Here is a 22,071-nt window from a genome sequence, read left to right on the forward strand (position 1 = left end):
AAGTTCTTGTTCACATTATTTTGAGATTCATAATCCAAATCCCCTCTGCTTTATCTTAATGAAATGTTTTGGGCTTACTTGGCTATTGACTGACATAATCAAAGGCCATAATACAATCTGAGAAGTACTTAATTTTTATTCTGTTTTACATACAAGGTAATTTTGAACTATTTTGTTTTGGTAGTAATCTGTCACTAATGTATGTGTATACAAACACACTATAGTTAATTGAATTCCCCATCCTGTTTCAATCACAATACTATGTTTTTTGTTTTCGTAGTAGTTTAATTATCTTCATGCTTCTAGTATTTCACATAAGATAATAGATCTCTTATCTGGGTCCATCTGAGTATGTAACCCATAAATAGTAACCTGCATGTATATGTTGTCTTGTTCATTCATGCACTGGAATTTTCATGAGTGAGCTAATATGGTGGGGAGGTGTAAGGGTTGGCCCATATACTTCCAGAAATTGAGTTTGAATACCACTGTTCAGTGGATTTGTAAATACAGAATTCAGTAAATAGCTCCAGGACAGTGACTTTTCTGGATACTGAATGACTTAGAATTAGTACTGAATGTCTGAAACAGGTAAAATAGAGAGAATTTTGTTTTTCTTGTGGAGAAAAAGGTGTTGAACTGTCAGAATCTTTCTCTTCATAGCAGTAAAATTCTGTTGCTGGCCAGTAATGCTCCTCCACAAGTCAGTGCATGCTGTGAAACCCATCAGGATAAAGAAATAGCCCAGCTGGTAGACATGTCTGGCTCTTATGGCAGCTATTTGGTGTGGGGATTTTTGTTTTCCTTGTCCAGTTTTGCTGAATAGATAATTTATTGCTTTGTGGTAAGTCTGTGAACATGTATTTTGCACTCTGATAGTATAGATAAAATTCTGACTGTGTAATTAAATGTGGTAGCCTCCCTAGCTAATCTGAGACAGATTGAGCAAGAACCAGGCTTTTATTTGGAGTGAAGTCTGGCAGAAATGAAAATCTTAAGGCTGTGCACCTTTTCTGTGCATGTGATGATGGTACTGGTTTGTACACAGCTTGTCAACCTCAAACCTAAACTTGCTGTTCTCTGAAACAGTGCCAGGAAGGGCCTTTAAGGGTCCCCTAAGAGAAAGAGGGAACAGTTTTCCTGTAATTGTAACTTTAGTAATACAGGCATGCTATGAACAGATCAGTAGATGTTCTGTACCAGTATGAATTAATTTTCAAAATGTTAAGAATTATTTAGTTGGCTGGTGATTTTCATGAAGTGCCTCTATGCCCATGCAAATGATCATTGACTTAAGGACTGTAAATAACTGAAATGATTTGTTCATTTTTCAGAATATTTTATTTCTACTTTTAAGATTCCTTCATCACTTTCTCTTGTTATAGTTACCAGTCTTCCCTTGAAAATAGGTTGAGTTCCTCACAAAACTCTCCCTTAAACAGAGAGTCATCACCATTAAGGGAACTTATATACTGTCTCTGAATAAGTTTTTTCTTTCTAGTGGCTAAAACCTCTATTCATAGTTAAACAAGCTGAAAAGAACATGTATGCAGAGGACAAATGCTTGCCAGTGCAATCACTACTAGTCTGCCACTGATAGTAAGCCCTAGATTTTACAAAAGCGGTCATGGACTTGTGTAATAATTCCTGTCCCCACCCAGGGATACAACCTGAAATTCTTAACAGGATGAACTTTTTTATCCTATTAGACTTGCTCCTCCTCTTGTCCAGTTCCACCACTTGGTTAATCACTGGAGTCATAGGGGTTTTTTTGCCTGACAGCCTTCCAGTTAGTCTATGCAGCATCAACAGAATTGTCTCTAATGTTCATGAACCCTTTTATTTCAACACCTTTTCTTTAAAGCTTATTAGAGTAATACTGCTGGCTTAACTGTTGCCCAGCCTTTGAACAAGAATCTTGTTCTCCTTGTATTCTTGCTGCACAAACAGCTGAAGAAGAATCATACTAGGACTGAAATTTCCTGAGCCAGTCTTATCATAACTGACTGCTTCATCTTTCCAAAACATGTTTCAAGCTCCATTTTAAAAGCTCCATCTGTTTACTCCGGAGTAGGGCTGGCAAAGAACTTAAAAAGAGTGAGGAATGACCACACATAGTATTTATCACCAGGGTCTGGACCACTGCGAAGCTTGTTCATAGTACCAGTACTTAGTAAATCTTGCTAGTGAAAACTTGTTGCTGTGAATTTTTCTGTGCTGTACCCACAGGCTCTAGATATAGTAGAAGCCTTGTGCTTATATTGTACAGAGGACAGTGAAACTACTGTTTTAGTTAAATAAGTCCCTTCCTGCAAATCTGTTATGTGTTTGTATTTGCTTTGGATTTACAGGGTTAAAGTTGAAGCTTGGATATTGCAGCTCATCCAGTACTGTACGCTAATGTTAGCAGGCCTATCAATAACATTTTTCTGTCATTTGGCTGGTTAAATATATTTCTTGTTTGCTGTACACTTTGTTTTTTACTTGTACTACTTAAAAGACAGTCATAGTGTCAGTACTATTGCTGTGTGGAATATAAAGGCACCATACAACCATCATCTGGGTTCTCTATGTTCCTCAATTTTGATGTTTTTAAGCTGTATCTACTCTGAGACCAGTGAAATAATTGGGCATTTAATTTCCATTTAGGAATGGAATACCAACTCTCGCTAAAACCATCAGATTAGCAGATCAGGAAGTTTCAGGAATTCAGTGCTGGATGTAGAAACTTCAGTCATTAGAATATTTTGTTTTAAGAAGCGTTGGTCAAGCACTTCCATCCACAATTGACCACTTGTAGGCTTCTGTAGTTTTCTGTGCGTAATGAAGCACTGTCAAGACTTCAATACCTGGCAGAAATGCTGACTAGTAATATTAGGAGAAACTCACCTGGGAGAAGCACATGAGTACTGTGAAAGCACATGAGTGTTGTGAAATAGGCAGGAAAGGTCATCTCTGGAACTGTCAGTTCATTAACATGCGAAATGCCAGCTGTTAGTAGCTATAAAAATGTAATGAAGTTTGGGGTTTTTTTTCCTTAATAAAAGTCATGTTCTAGTTGGTGTTGGAACTGGGATCTCTTTGTTGGGTTTATAATTCCTTCCTCATGGAAAGTGTTGAACCTGGGGAAATGGGTAAGAGAAGTCTATGGTATGTATGCCATGGAACAGTACCAGTGAGAAACAATTACTTATTTTTTAAAAGTTCACAGACTAACAAGGAAGGTGGCAAAATCACATGTGAAATCCTGCAGACCTCCAGCCTCCCTTGCCCTGAAAATCCAGTGAGTAGGATTGAACCTGATGTTAAATGGCTTAAGGGATTACTGGATCACTGAAAGATGGTTAATTATTCACACAAGTGTCAGTTGACTTGGATGCATGGGTTGTGTCACATGGTTCATTTCATAATTAAAGTCCAAAAATTACTAATAGGTGCTGGAAAAATAAATGAGCTTGATCACTTTTTCTTTCCCCCTGCTAAGAATGTGTAGAGGCCCTTGTTTCTTTCTTTCTATGCCTTTTTTTGGGTAAGTCTTCTGATCTGGCTTTTTCCTTTGTACTTCCCAATTTTCTGCTTTAGAGTTAATAGGAAAACACTGTTCAGCACCTGTCTTGGTGTTGATTCACTTGGGATTATTGTTCAAGTGCCACAAAGCACTATTCCCCTGTTCTGTGCGAGCAGTATTCTCAGCAATGAGGTGTAAGTATAGTGGCATTGAGTTTTTTCAGAAGCAAAGTGACCTTTCCTGCAATATACACTTCTAGTGTCACATTAGAAGAAGCACCAATCTGTCTATTCCTTTTTCCTTTAAAAGTACCCTGCAGAAGAAGTGCTTTGAGCCCATCAGTAGTGCTTTATCCAATAGTACTGTTAAAGTAATAATACAGCTCTTTGGTAGATTTTAATAGCTTTTACTATCAATGGTGATATCCAAGCTGAAAAATAGCATAAATGAGCAATCAGATTTAGGCAGTCCAAGTATACATTCAGTTCAGTTTTCATTTTCTTTGAGTGTTTTATAAATCCTAGAAGGCCAAGAAGAAATTGAGAACTCCTTAGACTCTAGTTTATTTTTTTCAAATAATGCTCTTGGGACAGTAAGAAATGATAAATTGTAATATCAAGAGTGTGAATTGCATAAGAAAAAAGCAAAACAAAAAATATATTCTGCTTAATAAAGTAAAATAGCTGTGTTAGCAGCAAAGGTTGGATCTTTAGTTACTAAAATCCTTTATCTAAATAGGAAAAGTACTGTTAAAAATGGCTAACTAAGGTAGCAGCAGTTACAGTGAATGTTAAAGATGTGATGGGGTGGAAGGGAGATCTCAAGGCTACAGTTTGTGATATCCATTTGTACTCCCTAATGGATAGGGAAACTGTAGCTTTGAAACAAGAAAAGCTTACTATTTTAACTTTATATTTTAACTCTTCCATGGAGCAGCTATTTAAGGAGCTTGTTGGAAGAGAAGCAGTTTTTCATTTGGTCTTCAGTTGTGCTTAAGAGGCCTTCTAGTTGGTATAGTATGACATGGTCCAAATATATGTATGTTTAGATTTTGGATCTTTGCAAGCACAATTAAGAAAAATTAGTCCTTTACAGTAGTGGTTAATCTCAAGATTATTGACAGCAGTGGGAATTTTTTGTAAAATCAACAAAAGCAGAACATGCAACGTGGATGTCTTTTCAGGACACTTAAAGCTCTGAGTGAATGTATGGGAAATCCTTCAAAAGAATGAAGACAGTGTAGAAAAGACTATTGAAAGGCATCTTTTTAAAATCTCAATCTGTATCCAAATGAGGAAAATTATGCATTGACTTGAGCTCTTTCAAGTTGAACATAAAACAAAGATAAAAGGGTTTTGAAGAGAGTCTTCTTACAGCATAAACCCAAAGCCCTTGCTTTCAAATGCAGTGCAGGTGAGAACCCTGCAGGAGAACATAACAGCCCAGAGGTGGGCAAAATGTGGGAGTGCAAGGAAGATAAGGCTGTACCAGAAAAAAACCTCAGTGGCTTGTGTCTGCCAGAATAGAGCAGAGGCATTTTAAGCTGAAAATTTCTCTTTAAGGGAGTCGAGCTTGGAGCACATATCTTTTACTGAAGTAAAATTCACAGAGGTGTAAAAACTGACTGATTAAATGAGTAGTAACAACTCCTGAGATTTACAGCAACACCCAAAATTTCTACAAGAACATGAGAGTCAGCTGAGTTAGTAGCTGTGCTGTGCAATCTCTTGCTTAGAGCTGGTGTAGTACCAGAGAAATGGAAGGTAGCAGACACAGTGACAGGTCTTAAAAGAGCTTCCTGACAATTAGCAAGTATGATCTTGAATTCTTCTCAATGGTAGAAACAGCACTAAAAAGCAGGGAGCTGGTGGACATGTGAGCATGTCTGGGGAAGAGTGAGCTTTTGTAGAAGAAAATGTAATACCTTGTGAAAAGTGAAAATGCTTGAAGGAGATACTGAGTATGTGGATAAGTGGTGAGGTTGCTTATACTGTATTTGGATTTATAAAGACTTTAAGCAAAATCCTGCATCATAAGCTTTTAAATAAAGTAAATTGATGTGGGAAAAGAGGGCAAGTATTTTTCCCTTCATTTAATCAGTACTTAATTGCTAAAAGAATTTGTGAGTTTTATTGGTGGGGAATTCTGTGTTCAACACAATCATAAGTGATTTGAAAAAACAATACATGGTTAGCTGGCATGGTTGATGATACCAAGTTATTCATGTTCTGCAGAGAGATGAGGAAAAGTTTTACTATAATGAATGATAAAATAGATGGTAATGGTAATAAATTCAAAGTAATTACCATGGGGGAATTTAATATGTACAATTTAGGGGCTCTAAATTTTACTATTGTGATTCAGTAAAAACACATTGGAGCTACTATGGATAATTTAGCTTATTTTATAAAGAGTGAGAAAGGCAACTGGCAAATGAAAATTTAGTAGGAAAGAAAGAAAACAAGCAATACCATTTGTGCCTCTCCTCATATCTTTAAAACTTCGTGATTTTGCTCATTCCAACAGAAGATGTTAAAGTCAATGAAAGATATGAGATGGTTTCTGTTCAGGATAGTAACTAGACTAGGATTTAGCTAGATTAGAATTTGGGGGTCTGGAAAGATGATGATTGGGAGCCTGTGAAATCATCGACAGCATGGAAGGAGCTAATAGGGAACATAGGTTGACTCTTTCTTGTATTTGAAAGAACTACAGGGAAGCCGATGAAATTACCAAGTGATGAGCTCAAAACACATACATGGAAGTATTTTTTGGCAATGCATCGTTAAATCTGTGGAGTTCACTACCACAGAATATAATAGATGGTAAATGGGTTCAGAAGAGAGTAAGAGATCAATGGAAGAAAAAACTGTCAGGTCACCAAGGATGAAGAAGCAGTTTCTGTTTCGAATTTCCTATAAGCAGAAAAAATATTCTGAGGTTATGCTTTTCATCAGATACTTTGAGGGAGAGCAGTCCTGGAACTATTTCTGTAACTTCATAGGTAGTATTTTGTAGAATATCTTAAGATGACAACTTAATTCTGAAGAAGTATTTTTCACTTATTTTTGAAATCACCAGCCACCAAACAACCTTCATATTTTTGGGTGTTTTGAAAGGCTCTGTTTTGAAACTAAATTAGAAGATTTATGGTTTTCAGATTGTTCCCAGTTTCAGAGAGAAAATTATTTTTGCCTAAAAGATGAAAATGTCATCTTATTTCAGAACTACTCAAAAAAGCAGGTAGAATAGGGCAGATCACCAGCTTGGCATTCATGATAAGCTTGTCCTGCAAACTGCAATTTCTTCAGTATACTAAACTCCCAGGTTCAGGTACCTTGTTGCTTAACAAAGGCTGTGTTCAAGTCAAACACCTATTCTCTTTTTTGTTTCCTTCCCAATAGTTATGGTGTGCTGCTTTGGGAGCTGCTGACAGGAGAAGTACCATTCCGAGGAATTGATGGTCTGGCAGTAGCATATGGTGTTGCTATGAATAAGCTTGCCCTTCCAATCCCTTCCACATGTCCTGAGCCTTTTGCCAAACTCATGGAAGGTAAGCCAGCTGTGGTGTGTGTGGTTTGTGCTGTTTTTGGAGTGCTGTTGAGCGTGGCCTCTTGGTGTTACCTAAGAGCACAGATTTTTCCAGTGGCTTTATCCAATGGTGCAGGTTATTGTGGGAGCCAGGCCTGGCTGTAAGTGTACTCTGACAGTCAGTCTACTACCAGAATAATGACAGATTTTTTATCAACTGGCTTTATAGGAAAAGGGGGGCTATTGCTCTTCTCTCTTAACTTGTTTTCTAGTAGTGAGGACTCACCAACACCAAAACTTCACATAATTAGATCTTGTGTGAAGTCTAATTTGTTTTAAAATTCATAGCTCGAGCATCTTGCTAATAGTGTCAGATTGATTTGAAATGAAACTTTATCCTAGTGACATTTCAGGGAGAGGTTTTAAATGTGGTTTTGACATTCCAAAACAACCCATATTTTCAGTCAGAATGATGTGATTTTCTTCTTTGTCTGTGAAGGTAGTTCATGCCCAAGGTGGGCTACAGAGAGGTGAATGAAATACAGGAGTTAGTCATCAGAGCTGCTGTAGTTATTAAAAAGGGTTGTGTGAGGTAATTTTTGGGTGTATTTATGTGACCTGGTCTGCTGGCCATTGAAACTGCTTTCATGCTTCCTGAGCTTCAGTTGTTCCTCCCTCCCTCTCTCTTGCCCTCTCTCTCTTCCTTACCTTCAGTATTTTTGTCAGTGCCCCTATTCCCAAAGATTTGTAGGTGTTTATATGTAATAAACATTTTTATACCTATCTGGCAGAACAGAAAACAGAGATAAAGAGAAGTCAAACTTGGTTTATAGTCTTGGTGAGCAAAGAATGAGTCTCAACACAGAACTTACTCTGTGGCCTCTGGTGGTGCTTCTAGCCTCAGGAAAGGAATATGAATCTTGAAGAAAATATTTCTGATGGATTTTTTTTCTGCTTTTGGAATACTTTTGCATTTTTCTGGTGTTTTCTTTAGGTTACAGGCTACAGTAATTTAATTTAAAGTGAAAAATTTCATGTATGTTCTGCTAAAACAGAAATATCCTACTGGACAGTAAACAATAGAGTTACAGGTAGAATAGCTTGAAGGTAGTGTAAAGTGAGAAACTGTGTCTGAAAGAGTTGGTGAAACTACCAGCTCAGTGTTTTGCCATGTAGTTTAGTTTGACATGCTTTCCTGAATTTTTTAAGTATAAGTGAGGATTTAAAAATCATGCCCTCTATTGGGAAAGTTAGGTAGAGGCATTTGGCCAGTGCCTGAACCCAGCAGCCCAGGGGGAGCACCCACGTGGCTTTGGAGCACTTGGCTTCTCGGTGTGCAGGGTGAAGACGAGAACAAAAGAACCCAATCACTTTCTGCCCCTTCACAGAGCTGTTTTTCAAATAGGCTGTTTCCCATCTCGGGTGAGCTCTTCTTCCTCTAATGCTGCTTTCACTTTTGAATTACTGCCATGGTGGTCTGCACTGAGACAACAAAGCTGAACTTTGGCTCTTCACAGAAAAGTTATATGTTACAACTCTCCTCATTAGTGCAAATAGTGGCTGATCTAGGGCAGGGAAAATAAAAGCCACAGGCCACCTGCTGGTTATCCTGTTCACTCATTCATGCATTTAGCTGGCTGTAGCATTTTGTTTTGCTTTGGGTCATGTTTGCTTTGCCATGCTTAAAACCTGAGGTAAAGAGACAGGGATTATGGCACTGACAGTCCCACTGTAACACCCATTGCTACTAATTGGCCAGCAGCAGGGGATCATCTGAGCACTCTTTAACATCCTCAGTTCTCTATTTTGATAGAAGAAGCAAATTAAAAGCCGTAAGTACAAATGTGTTCCAGCATGGAACCTGTTGATACCCACAGTTTTGAAAATAGAACACCCAAATGCAAAATCTCAGTAAGGCTAAAATCAAAGGGAAGAACTGCAGAACCAAACCTTGGCTGTTGCACAGGTTTTGTGAAGTGATTTTTATTTTTAATTACAGCTGCCCCTTGATGTACTTCAATCCACAAAACTGATGAATGAACTTCTTTTAGGACATCACCTAATATTTTTAACAGTGTTCCCTTTTTTCTGATTTCAAGGTCTAGAAAACTTTTAGAACATTTTTATAACTCATGTCTTGCACTGCAGTAAAGCTTAAGTCCAGTGACCATGTGGAGCAATGCTGTATGATGAGAGAGACCCATGTGTTAGTTACTTCCATTCATGCAGAAAAGCTATATTCCTTACAAATACATGTATGTGAATGTGAGTTTTTGTGTTTGGTTGTTCTGGAATTTTGCATGCAGGCCTCTAGCAGTACTAAAGAGAATAAGGACATCTGTTGAACAAGAACCTGTGTAAGTGCTGGTACAGGACAACATAGAATGAGAATAAGAAAGGGATTTTTTTTCTGCTGGAGTTTAAATGAGGGAGAAGGAAGAGAGAAGACTGAATGAGTGCAAATTTCCTATTCAAAAGTGTTGTTAAATGTTTTGATGTAATGGTTTGGGGGATTGTTTGTAATGGATTAGGGGTTACTTCATACTATTTTCTTTTTCTGTGTTCAATTCCCATCACTGTAAAACATTACCTTTTATACTGTTGCTCATTGAGCTGCTTGATGTGGTGAGATGGCTACCTTCCGTTCTGTGTTTTTAGATCTCTGTAATTGGCTGAATAATTGCATTGGATTGTAAATTAAAAAAACTTGTTTACATCTGTGGTTTCTCCTAAAAGCAAAAGAAAAATGACTGATTAATTTTCTCTCAAATAATAAGAAAGGACCTGTAAAAGTAGGAGAACTCCAAATGCACAATTTGATATCACTATTTACTTGAATCTCCTGTTTTCACACAAGTTATGCCCAGTTTGCTTTGCAGGAGAGGTTTTCCATTCTGAGAAAAGATTCATAATGACTCAGCTCAGTATTAGATTTTGGCATCAGGAAAAGCCCTGATGGATATCCTCCTGCAGCATGGCTGTTAACTCTGCTGTGTAGCTATTATAAAAGAAGTATTTGCAAGATCCTTGCATAGTATTTCTACTCTGTGAACACATATATGCATCATAAAGCAAAATATTAAAGGAAATTATTTGTTATTTTAGAAAATGCTTTAAGGTTTACCCTTCTGTAAAATTATTAAATTTGTATTTTACTTGTCATATTATTGCAATGGAACCTAGAGACTTAGGTAGTTCAAGATTTTAAGTGTTGTTGGATATTGCACAAGCATGAAAGCATGAATTCCATACTTGTCAGTAGTCAGTGCAAGTGGGCAGTGGGAAAGCTGGGGTAACACAGGTAGTGTGTATGCCACTCTTAGCCACTGGGGATCAGTAAAGTGCTACCTGTCCTCTCAGACCTCCATACTTAGAGATGCTTGACAGTTGTTTGTCTTTATTCTGTTCTAGATTGCTGGAACCCTGACCCACACTCACGACCTTCCTTTGCCACTATCCTAGACCATCTTACTGCCATAGAAGAGTCTGGTTTTTTTGAAATGCCCAAAGATTCCTTCCACTCCCTGCAGGAAGACTGGAAACAAGAGATCCAAGAGATGTTTGATCAGCTTAGAGCCAAAGAAAAGGTAAGTAGAGAGTAATGCTCCCTGCTTGTGCTCTCTGGATTGTAATTTCCCCATTTCATAGTTCAAATGGGGATCACTGTTTCGTGCATCCCAGAGCTAATTTTGTCTGTGTTTTGCTGGAGTTAATGTATTAAGTCCCTGAATCAGTGGCAGGTTATGATGCACACAAGGGTAGAATCACGAGAAAAATAAATATCCACATCCTCAGCTGCTACTCTTTCTAATATTGTAGTGAGCTTCCATCATAATCTGTGCAAATTGCTGTGATGAGTTGATTGTTTATTGCATTTGATAACTGTTTCCCTATTAGCATCCTAATTGAGAAACCCACTGAAAACTATTAACAGGAGATGTAGGAGGGTAGTTTCAGCATATATATACTCTAGTTAACATTGCAGCTTTGTTTCTGCTGGGTTTGTGTTTTCAAGGTTTTGAGCATAAACAAAATGCATGAACTAATAAACATGAGTGCTACCAGGGGAAGGGTCCAGTAACTGCTATAACTGAAGTCCATCTGGGCAAATAGCAGGAAACAAAAATGCCAGCAGGAATAACAGGAATGGTGACTGTCAGCCTCAAAGAGGAGATGTGAAAAAACTGAAGTTTTCTTCAAGCATGCTTGCAGAAAGCACAGCTTGCTGCATCTATTTTAAGGTCCTTACAGAGACTGTCTTTAGTTGTTGGTAAGAAAAACTGCAGCAGAACCAAAACCACTAGTATAATTATATATTTGTAAGTTGACAGTCTCTTGCCTGAAAGTAAACTCATAATAAGCAGCTGTCTTGATTTGGGCTCAGAGGTTGGGTTTGGGAGGCAGAAAGAGAAGGAAAAGAAGACTTTGGGTCAGAGGAAAGAAGTCAGCTTCTACAAGAATACTTAAAACCTTTCTATTCACTATTTTAGTAGCTTTTGGGAAGAATAAATTAGCTGATAAGCATTCCCTTGTTACTGTTGTCCCATGGCGTATCTGTGTTGGAACAGTTTTTGAGAACAAGAAACTTCAATAGACAAACAGCTAAACAGCACTAACTACACTGCCCTCAGGATGGGTACTGTATTCTTCTTTAGCAATGGGGAAATCATTTTATATTAAATGATTTTATTGAAATCTCCCTGGTGATGAGCCAGGTAACAATGCCATTATTAAAAACGTCTAAACTAAAATCTGTCTGATTATCTATCTGATATTTAACTTGAATTCTTCAGTTTTTGCCTTCTGCACTGGAATTGGCCATCTGGAGAGAATTATTCCAAGTGCTGAGTTCTTTTGTCCTTGTGGTGGGAGGAGAGGAACGCAGTGGGATTTTGGGATTTCAAGGACAGTTTCAGTTAATTCGTTTTGTCAGCAAGGGATAGATCGAAAGGTTTGGCGTATGTGCCGTTGCCAGGACCGCGGCGAGATGGCTTTTGAATATCCCCAAGGAGGGAGACTCCACAACCTCTCTGGGTAACCTGTGCTAGTGCTCAGTAATGCAGTAAAAAAGTATTCAGAGAGTGACCCCTGTGTTTCAGTGTGTGCCCGTTGCCTCTTGTTCTGTCATTGGGCAGTGAAGAGAGCCTGACTTTATCTTTTTTTCACCCTTCTCTCAGGTTTTTTTATACACTGGTAAGATACCCCTTCACCCCACCCAAGCCTTGTCTGGGCTAGGATGAACAGTCCCATCTCTCTCAGCCCTTTGTCATAGGAGAGGTGCTCCAGTCTCTTAAGGTACTCTCTCTCTCCACCTTCATGGCCCTTCACTGGACTCTGTCCAGTATGTCCATATCTGTCTTGTACTGGAGAGCCTAGAATTTGACACAGGATTTCAGGTGTGGTTATATCTGAATTTTAATACTGGAACAAGTGGTTATGTCTGAATTTTAATACTTGTTATGAGGGGCCTTGAATTGCAAGCATTGAAGTCCTTGAGGATTTTTTTTGGCTCTCAGCTGAGCCTTTAACCAGTGGGTGCAAGCCATTGAAGCAGTGCCTTCAGAACCAGTAATGTTAGTCTTAAGCCACAGGTGGCAAGGTAGCCTTTTGTTTGTACTTTATCTCCCTGCAGGAGTTGCGCACATGGGAAGAAGAGCTGACTCGTGCTGCTGTTGAACAGAAGAACCATGAGGAGCTGCTACGAAGGCGGGAACAGGAGCTGGCAGAACGTGAGATTGACATCCTGGAAAGGGAGCTCAACATCATCATCCACCAGCTGTGTCAGGAGAAGCCTCGGGTCAAGAAACGCATGGGGAAATTCAAGAGGAGTCGGCTCAAGTTAAAGGATGGCAATCATATCAGCTTGCCTTCAGGTTGGTGATGTGGTAGACTGTGCCAGGTGAAATGGGAGCAACCTGTAGGTTTGATAGTTCCTTACTGCTGACCCTTATGCACTAGAAAGGATTTGATGTACTTCAGGAAAAGCATGGCTCTTTGGGATCAATAAACTAAATTTAATGCTCTTGTGGCTAACTTTGCCCAAAGTTCCGATATGAAGGCCAGAAGTAAATTTGAAATGTAGCATGTTTGTTAGCTGTTGGCTGTATATGGCTTATTGTAAAAACGTGGTGTTGCAGTTTAACATGTAAATACTCAAAAGAATCAGTTTTTTAAAGGATGTACGTAGAAGATGATGGGTATTCTTGCTTGGGGAATATTTTACATAATACTGCAGGAGAAACTATAATCTACGGGATTTTTTTGGTGTAGGAATCTAAAAGTTACCAAAATACTGACATATTGAAAGCTGTGAGACTAAACTCCTAGATTGCTAGTTCATATGTGAACTCCTATTAACATGGAAGCAACTTCTGGAAGAAACGTTAAATATTAGTAAGGTCTTGGCAAAGTCACTCTTAAGAGTGAAGATGGTTTTCTGCTGCAGATTCTTTATGGAGATTTAAATTTGTCAGAAAACCAAAAGTGTGGGGTTTGTAAATCACCTAGTGCTCATTGTTACAGCAGGGATGATGACTTGCACTATATTCTTTGTTTTCTGGGAGACACTGGCTGTTTAGAAGAGAAATTAAGATAAAATGCATTTGTTACCTATGCCTTTCTTTAGGTCTGCAAACACATATTTTTGGTGGTGCTTAAGAAACTGAGAGGTAAGGTACAAGGATTTATACAGGGATATAATTTAGCATGATACTAAACAAAACATCTGTGTGTGTATGTGTTTCACACATACACTAAGATACATTTTCGGGGCTGTGAGTACACGTCTTTGTTCTAAATTTTTGTCGTGTTCAATGGGGAAATAGCAATTAGCCTTACACGCAGCTTTTCTACATAGGTCCCATAAGTTGCACTCTTTGAAACTTACCATAAATTATTATTTCTTTTTTTCTTACATTAAAAAAAGAGAATTTTAACTGTGTCTTTCTTCCTTTTTTTTTTTTTTTGCTAAACAGATTTTCAGCATAAATTCACTGTGCAGGCCTCTCCAACGATGGACAAAAGGAAAAGCTTGATCAGTAGCTGCTCCAGCCCTCCTGCAAGTCCTACCATTATTCCCAGACTCAGGGCCATACAGTGTAAGGAGCTCAATGTAGTATTGAATTTGGGAAATGTGCAGTCTGTCAGCGTGGTAAGATGCCAAGGTTTCATATCTAGGACAGGACTGTTAAAGAAAGCACCTAAAATGTTTGCCTTGTGCCTTGCATGTATACATTTGGAGAGAAAAATGGAGTGTCTTAGTGATGGAGGGAGTATCACCACCTTTGGAACTAAAACCATGCTTACTCAAGTTTGTGAAATACTGCTGTTTCTATAAAAAAATAGATTCCTTAGGTGTACAAGTTCATTTTAAAAAATACTAATTTGTAGAGTAGATCTGTAAAACATTGCTGTAGTGTATTAAGTTACTGTTTTAAGGAAATAAGAACAAGGGCACTTTTCATGCAAATAATGTTCCCATAACACAGAATTAGGCAGACATGCATGTCCTAAAATTATGAAAGTTGTGTTAACTAATGTATAGTGTTTGTATTGGATATCACAGCACTTGTGTGTTTGGTTTCAAACTGGTGGTTCTAAAGAGAAACTGGTGATGGAATAAAGCTGGAGAGGCTACCTACACTTGAAAGGATTAGGGAATGCTTAATTTGGCATTTAGTTGTTAGATTTGTGTTGAGAAATGGTCAGAATTATGGGAAAATCACTTTTGTTACTATTACTGTTCTGGTCTATGTTTTATTCTTTATGTTGCCATGGAACCAATTATTTTAATTTGTGTATCTGTTTTTCCTTCCCATTCTCCACTGTTCTTTCCACTTGTGAAGTGACACCTGCTGAAAGCAGTAAAACATGGGGACGAAGCTCAGTCCTTCCAAAGGAGGAAGGAGAGGAAGAAGAGAAGAGAGGCCAGAAGAAAAAGGGACGCACTTGGGGACCAAGCTCACTTTGTCACAAGGAGCTAGGTGCAGGAGAAGAGGGGTAAGAGAGGGCCTGGAGGAAGGCTCATTTCTAGGTTCTAAACGTGGTTGTGAGCTGGCTCACAGGATATTTGTCTGTCCATTTGCAAACGCCTTTCTGCTTCCAAACTTCTTTCCTCTGCTAGACATGTTGGAGATTCAGAGCAGCTTACAAAATTGCATTCAGTTCATTTGCCTAGGAACTGATGTTTCACTGTCTGGTATTACGTTGTTAGGTGTATTTGTAAGCTGTCAAACTTCTTAGCTGTGCAAAACTCTCTGTAGAAGTTCCTCTGTGTTTTAAGGCTCAGCTTTCTGTAGTTGTCTTAAATGCTAGTATATAAAAAGTATCTGGTAAAGCCAAGCAAATGTCTTCTCTTTAGTCTTTTGAAAAAGACATGTACTTTGAGTGAATCAGTCCTGAAAGTGATTTTTGCAAAAATACAAGTTGTACCTCTGTTTCTATAGGTAATTGTTCTGTGGCTTCTTTTTTTTTTCTTTGTGTGTGTGTGAATTATTTATACCAGGACTCCAATTAACCATTGCTGGAACGCTGCTTTAAACATAGGGCTATTTTGGCCTTCTAAAAGATTTGAATGCTTGGTAATTTTTAATAATGTTTGAGTGTTTTCCCCCTGATAAATTGATGGTTTGACTCTTGCCGTGTTTTTTAGCAGGGAAAATAAGACAGCCTATTATAATCTTTATCTTTACTATTGTGTGGTCAGGTGTGAAATGCCTGAAAAATTGATGTTTGCATAGTGCATCAGTATTGTAGCCCCCTGGAGACCTGGATCTATTAAAACATATTCTCTCTGAGATACTCAAGACATGTTGGCAGGACAGTGTGGAGGAAGCTTCTTTGACTGGTGCCTAAGCTTCACCTGTTCTACAGATGAAGGATAGGATAGCTTTCTAAGGAATTAAAATAGATGTCACACTTTACAATTAATTATGTAAAAGAGGGGGAGATCACTGAAGCTGGAAAAAACACTTCTAACTTCAAATCATGTTCTTAGAATTCTGGGAGTAGACCTCTTCCATTTTCTGTTCATTACTGTACAGTCTGAAGTACTGATTGTTTTGGGCACAGACAGCTGGAATGGCGTTGCATGCAAACTGTGGTTGCTCATAACACTGTCCTGTTCTCTCTACAACTGAGATGCTCTGTAGTACTCAGAGTCTCTTCTAGGGAGGCTCAAGACAGATATCGCTTTTTGCAGAGTGTCTGAAACATGAGAGTTTTGCTGAGAGGGCAGTATGGCTAACATACAATGAACCACTCCTTGCTAAGATCATGCCAGGCTGCAGACTTTAATTTAAAGGGAGCAGAGTTGCAGTAAATATTAGTGACTCAAAAGATAGTTCTTGCTATTTCTTAGTATTTTTAAAGTTCTTATTTTACACAGGGTAAGGCAATAAAACTTCATTGAATTTTTAAGGTTGAGAAAGACCTTTAGAATTGAGTGAAACCATTAACCTAGCCTCTACTTTGTTCACCAGTAAACCATCTCCCCAAGTGCCACATCCACACACCTTTTGAACATTTCCAGGAACGGTGATTCCACCACTTTCCTGGGCAGCCTATTCCAATGTCTGGGCACCCTTTTAGTGAAGAAATTTCTCCTAATACTTAATCTAAACCTCTCCTGTTGCAGCTTGAGGCCATTTCTCTTGTCCCATGACTTGTTACTTGGGTGAGGAGACTGACTCCCACCTGGCGAGACCCTCCTTTCAGGGAGTTGTAGACAGTGATAAGGTCTCCCCCAGCTTCTTTTTCTGCAGGTTAAACAACCCCAGCTCTCTCAGTTGTGCTTCATATGAGTGACCTTCCCCTTCCGCAGCTCTGTTGCCCTTCTCTGAACATGCTCCAGCTCCTCAGTGTTTTTCTTATAGCAATGGCCTCAGAACTGAACTCAGGATTCGAGGTGTGCCCTCGCTGGCACTGAGTACAGGAAAACAATCACTTCCCTGCCAGGATGCCTTTGGCTTTCTTGGCTACCTGGGCACACTGCTGGTTCATGTTCAACTGCCTGTTGACCAGCATCCCCAGATCCTTTTCCACCAAGCAACTTTCCAGCCACTCATCCCCACTGACGGGGGTTAGTAGCATTGCGTGGGGTTGTTGTGACAGACTTATTGTACCTTATGCAGTGGGCCTCAATTTGTCATCGATGCAGCCTGTCCAGATCCCTCTGCAGAGCTTCCTGCCCTCCAGCAGATAAACATTTCCACCCAACTCAGTGTCACTGCAAACTGACTGGTGGTGCCCTCAATCCCCTCGTCCAGATCATTGGTAAAGATATTAAACAGGGCCGACCCAAATACTGAACCTTGGGAAAACTGGAGTGAAGTGGAGAGCTAAACTAAGAAGTATCCTGTGCAGTCCTCAACTGCATTGCAAGCCCATCCTCATTAACCATTCTGGCACAGTGTAACAAATGAGGGACAGACTTTTTTTTTTTTTTTCCTTCTTTTTCAAGTGCTTTAAAGATGTCAGAAAATGTCTTGCTGTGGGAGGACTTCAGATCTATATAGTTGAGATGCATACAAGCATACCCCAAGTAAATCAATAGAGAATATATAAGGGGAGGGAAGAATGGAAGCTAGTTGTGAGCATGGTACATTTTCTCACATCCTTCTACTGTTTTCAGTCTGAAAGCTCTGGTGGAAGGATGCAAACAGTGGTCATCCAGTGCACCAAATCTTGGGAAGATCCAGAGAACTGCACCTGCTTTTCCAGGATTCACCAGCTTAGCAGAGATTGGTAAAGGAATTCCCTGAACTTGGTACTCTCATCCCCACTTCCATTCACATTTTAATGAACCTCTTTCCTGACCTTCAGCCAGTACCTTACAGCAATGTTTTAATTTTGTTTGGTATCTGTTTTTCTTTTATTCTTTGTCAAGTATCCACTTTCTCCTTCTGGATTTTCTTCTTCTTCTCCTCACTGCTTGTGCTTCTCCCTCTGTCAAGCTAACAGACTTCTGTTAATTCTCCTCTAGCTCCATGCTGTCTCTCAGCTCCTTTCCTGAATAATGATGTTTACATGTGCAGCATGCTTACACCTTCACTTGCAAGGAGAAATCCTTAAAATTTTTCTACCTTTTGCTTCTCACTCACAAACACATAAATTTACTCTAGAAGTTACTGAGGTATAGGTTGCCTTTGAAATGCTGTTCTGCAATTAATCCCAAGTAGATGAATGCTTCACTGATTTCTTTCACTTTGGTAGTGTTTCCAGTTCTCTCAGCCTGTCTTCTTTGGAAATAATAGACTGTATTTGGGAGTTGATAAATGATGTTTGTGAGGAGAGCAGTTGCATCTTCTGAGGAGAATCTTATTTTGAAGTATATTTGTGAGACAATGAAGTTTGCCAGTGAAAATTTTACATTGACACAAAGTCTATTTTCATTTGCTTCCCAGATGATGAGGACAGTGAATGTTTTAATGGAGAGGGCAAAGTGCACCCTTCACCTGTGCACAATCAGTCATACCTCTGCATCCCATTTCAGAAGAATGAAGAATGGGATGGACCTTCTAGTGATGCCAATGAGGAGTCCACCCCTGTAAACTCTGCTACCAGTACCCCACAGCTGACACCCACCAACAGCCTCAAACGTAGCAGCTCCCACCACAAGCGATGTGAGGTTGCATTGCTTGGCTGTGGAGCAGTGCTGGCTGCTGCAGGCCTGGGTTTTGATCTGTTAGAAGCAGGGAAGTGCCAGCTGCTGATTGAGGAAGAGCCAGAGGTGCCCAAGGAAGAGAAGAAGAAGCGTGACAGCATTTTTCAGCGGGCTGGACGCCCACGCAGGAGCACGAGTCCACCTTCCCGGAAGATCTTCAGGAAGGATGATCCCCTGTTGTTGCTAGGCGAGCCATCCACATCCCTCACCCTTCTTTCCCTGTCTTCCATTTCCGAATGTAATTCCACCCGGTCCTTGCTGCGCTCAGACAGTGATGAGATTGTGGTTTATGAGATGCCTGTCAGCCCAGTGACAGTCAAGGCTCCCTTGCCAGCTATTACAAACCCACTGGTCAATGTCCAGATCGAGAGGTTCAAACAAGACCCCAACCAGTCCCTGACTCCCACACACGTGACGCTCTCTTCCCACACCCAGCAAAGTGGACACAGGCGCACACCTTCTGATGGAGCCATCAAAGGGGGTGGACTGGTTGTCAATGGGTGCCCAACCAGTGGATGCCCTTCCAGTAGCTGTTTAACTGGAGCACTGGGAGCAGGTAGGTTTTCAGCCATCTTCCTTTTCCTCTTCAGAGTAAAAAAGAAGCAGTATAATTACTTGTTGCTTATGCATTTGTTGAGATGACCAGCCCACAATAATTGCTTGTGCAGGCTGTTTTTACACAAGTAGCTAACAGAATAATGCGGCGATGGTTTTGGTTCCAGCATCTTCAGATTGCCATAATCTTAAAGATACAGTGTTTGTAGATTCTGAATGAAGACTTTCTGCTTTGAATATGTTTTTCCACTGTATATACAATAAACTAAGATTTGTAGGGACCACTTAGCAGTGACAGCTAACATGTTTTTCCCTCTTCTCTTACATTGTCTGTTTTGGATAGGTGTATTAAAAACACCTAGTCCAAGCAGAGATCCCAGTGAGGTCCCTCGCCTGCCAGACCCCAACCTTGTTTTTCCTCCAACCCCGAGACGATGGAATGCACAGCAGGATCCCACACTGGAAAGACCCAAGACACTGGAGTTCCTACCCCGGCCGCGTCCTGCAGCCAGTCGGCAGCGGCTCGATCCCTGGTGGTTTGTGTCACCCAGCAATGCCAAGGGTGAGTCTTCTGCCAACAGTTCAAGTACTGATACTCCAAGCAATCTGGACTCTTGTTTTGCTAGTAGCAGCAGCACTGTAGAAGAGAGACCTGGACTGCCTGCACTGCTTCCTTTCCAGGTGGGTCCTCCTGCAGAGGAGCGGACACTGTTGGACATGGATGCTGAGGGGCAGAGCCAGGACAGCACCATTCCGCTATGCAGAAGTGAACTTAACACACACAAAGCTGCAGCATATGAACTCAAGCAAGAATTCTGGTCTTAATATGAAACCACTGGGGGCAGTGAGCCCCTCTAAATTCAATCCTACTTTTTGCACTGAGAATGCACTTTGAAAACAGATGAGATGGAGGGATGCTACAGAGATGATATGGTGCTGCCTCGGCTGAAGATGTGTTGTCAGCTGCCTGATTTTTGTCTGCATTTGGGTGAAACTTGGCAACTCTGAGCTGCTGACTTTTGCTGTGGGGTTTTCCTGTAGTCTTCCCTGCCCTCTTATTGCAGTTTGAATCTGCAATGAGCTAAAATTATCATATCAAAGTCTTTTGTTACTGACCTTGTAGGATTTGGCACCTGGCAGTAAGTATCTTGGTATCCTGGTATTAATCAGTATTTTCAAATAATAGTCAAATATTACACTACAGCAGACATCAGTGTTTGATGTTTTCCCAAGGAATCCAGAACAGAAACAAATAAATATCTGGAGACTACCTTCTCTGAAATACATTCAGATCATTAGACAAGCCTGGGAATCATCATACCCCCACTGAAGTAGCAGAAGTAGCTATCTTAAGACTTGTTTGTCCTCTTTTGCTCATGTGATAGTGTAAGGTGGAACAGATGGCAGGGGAAGGGCATGGCGTCTCCACTGGTGGAGGTCTTTGAGAGCAGGTGAACCAGACTGTTAGAAACAAGTAGGTGTAGTTGATCCTGGCTTCAGGGTAGGTTGGATGAACTTCAGTGAACTCCTGAGGTCCCTCTCAGCCCTATTTATTTTATGACCCTGTGCTTTCAAGATGAAGGCTTATAGTATAGCTGTTTAGCTTAGGTTTGTTTTTTTTTCCAGACTTTCGTTCCATCAGTCTCTTTTCTTCCTTCCCTGTTTCTCAGGCTCATAGTCAAGTTGACTCAGCTTTGGAAGGGGAGTTAGCAGAAACTTTCTTTTAAGATGTGTTGGCTTGCAGAAGGAAGTAAATTATGTGTTTCCAAATATTTTTCTTTCTATTTTTTTCTCCTTTCTTAGACCTTTCAGGAGTGACCAATGAAACCCAAGACTGTTCTTATGCACACTGGTACTTGTTTAAGGCTGTTTTGAAAATGAGGCTTGTTAGTAGTTGGATTGTGCAAACAGGAATCAGAACATCTGGATTCTGTTTTATTTTGTCACTGACTTCACTGTGTGACCCTGGGCAAATAATGTAACCTCTGTGCCTGAATTTCCCCATCTGTAAATAATAGGAATAATACCTACCTCACAAGGGGAGGGGTTGGGACATATATAATAGGTATAAAGTCCTTTGAGATCTTCGAGTGAAGGGCACTATAGATATGTAGACCTTTATTCTTGTTGAAATATGTAAACCACTCCTAGATCTGGAGCAAGAACAGACCCCTGTCTGGAAGGAGGAAGTCACACAGATAGGGTGTGCCTGTGCTCAGAGTTTTCTGTACAAAAACTTCAAGTGTGTCTGTGCCACTGCAGGTATGTCTTACTGGCTGTAATGAGAGCTTCAATCTTCCCCAAATTTGGCATTATATATAAGGGATGTGGCCTTTATGTGAGTGTAATAGGGTAGTCTGCTTTATTGCAGGGTGCAGCATGTCTGTTCACTGGTTTTGTACAGATCTGTGCTTGTTTTGCTAATCCGCTGATATTTGGTTGCAAAGAAGTCATTTGACAGCGCTGCCAGTGCAGTGCTCAGCCTGTTGGGGCAGTCCAGTCCTGCTGTGAAGGCAGGAGAGCCGAATACTTTCTGCAGCTGTCAGCACAGTGAACTTGTGTGTTTAGATGTTTGTAAACTGATTTTAAAAACCAGCATGTTTGAGGAAGAACTGTATGTAAGGCTTTTTAGTTCTGTGAGAGGACTGAAACCAGCATGGTCCCATTAGTCAAGAGCACCTTTTTTTTCTCAGAATTACAGTATGTTTTGTTTTGAAAGGTCACATATTTCTTGTTTATCACATTCCATGGAAAATGCTTAATGGCAGGATTACTTTCTGCTGCCTATTAAATGCTCCAGAGCTAGCCTTAATGG

The 22,071-nt window shown here is 40.0% G+C and overlaps 1 protein-coding gene across 1 annotated transcript in view; it reads left to right on the forward strand.

Annotated features, from left to right (window-relative positions):
- Positions 1 to 20,301, forward strand: part of MAP3K9 (mitogen-activated protein kinase kinase kinase 9) — a 48,393-nt gene extending 28,092 nt beyond the window's left edge. Inside the window, exons 4-11 of the mRNA XM_059474629.1 lie at positions 6,913 to 7,061; positions 10,451 to 10,626; positions 12,672 to 12,912; positions 14,014 to 14,136; positions 14,884 to 15,037; positions 17,670 to 17,782; positions 18,442 to 19,257; positions 19,600 to 20,301. Of these exons, the coding sequence (XP_059330612.1) occupies positions 6,913 to 7,061; positions 10,451 to 10,626; positions 12,672 to 12,912; positions 14,014 to 14,136; positions 14,884 to 15,037; positions 17,670 to 17,782; positions 18,442 to 19,257; positions 19,600 to 20,081 (2,254 nt within the window). The 3' untranslated portion in view covers positions 20,082 to 20,301. The remainder of the gene's footprint in view (positions 1 to 6,912; positions 7,062 to 10,450; positions 10,627 to 12,671; positions 12,913 to 14,013; positions 14,137 to 14,883; positions 15,038 to 17,669; positions 17,783 to 18,441; positions 19,258 to 19,599) is intronic.
- The last annotated feature ends 1,770 nt before the right edge of the window (positions 20,302 to 22,071 follow it).

The sequence above is a fragment of the Ammospiza nelsoni genome, chromosome 6, assembly GCF_027579445.1.
Source record: "Ammospiza nelsoni isolate bAmmNel1 chromosome 6, bAmmNel1.pri, whole genome shotgun sequence".
Lineage (NCBI taxonomy): Eukaryota > Metazoa > Chordata > Aves > Passeriformes > Passerellidae > Ammospiza > Ammospiza nelsoni.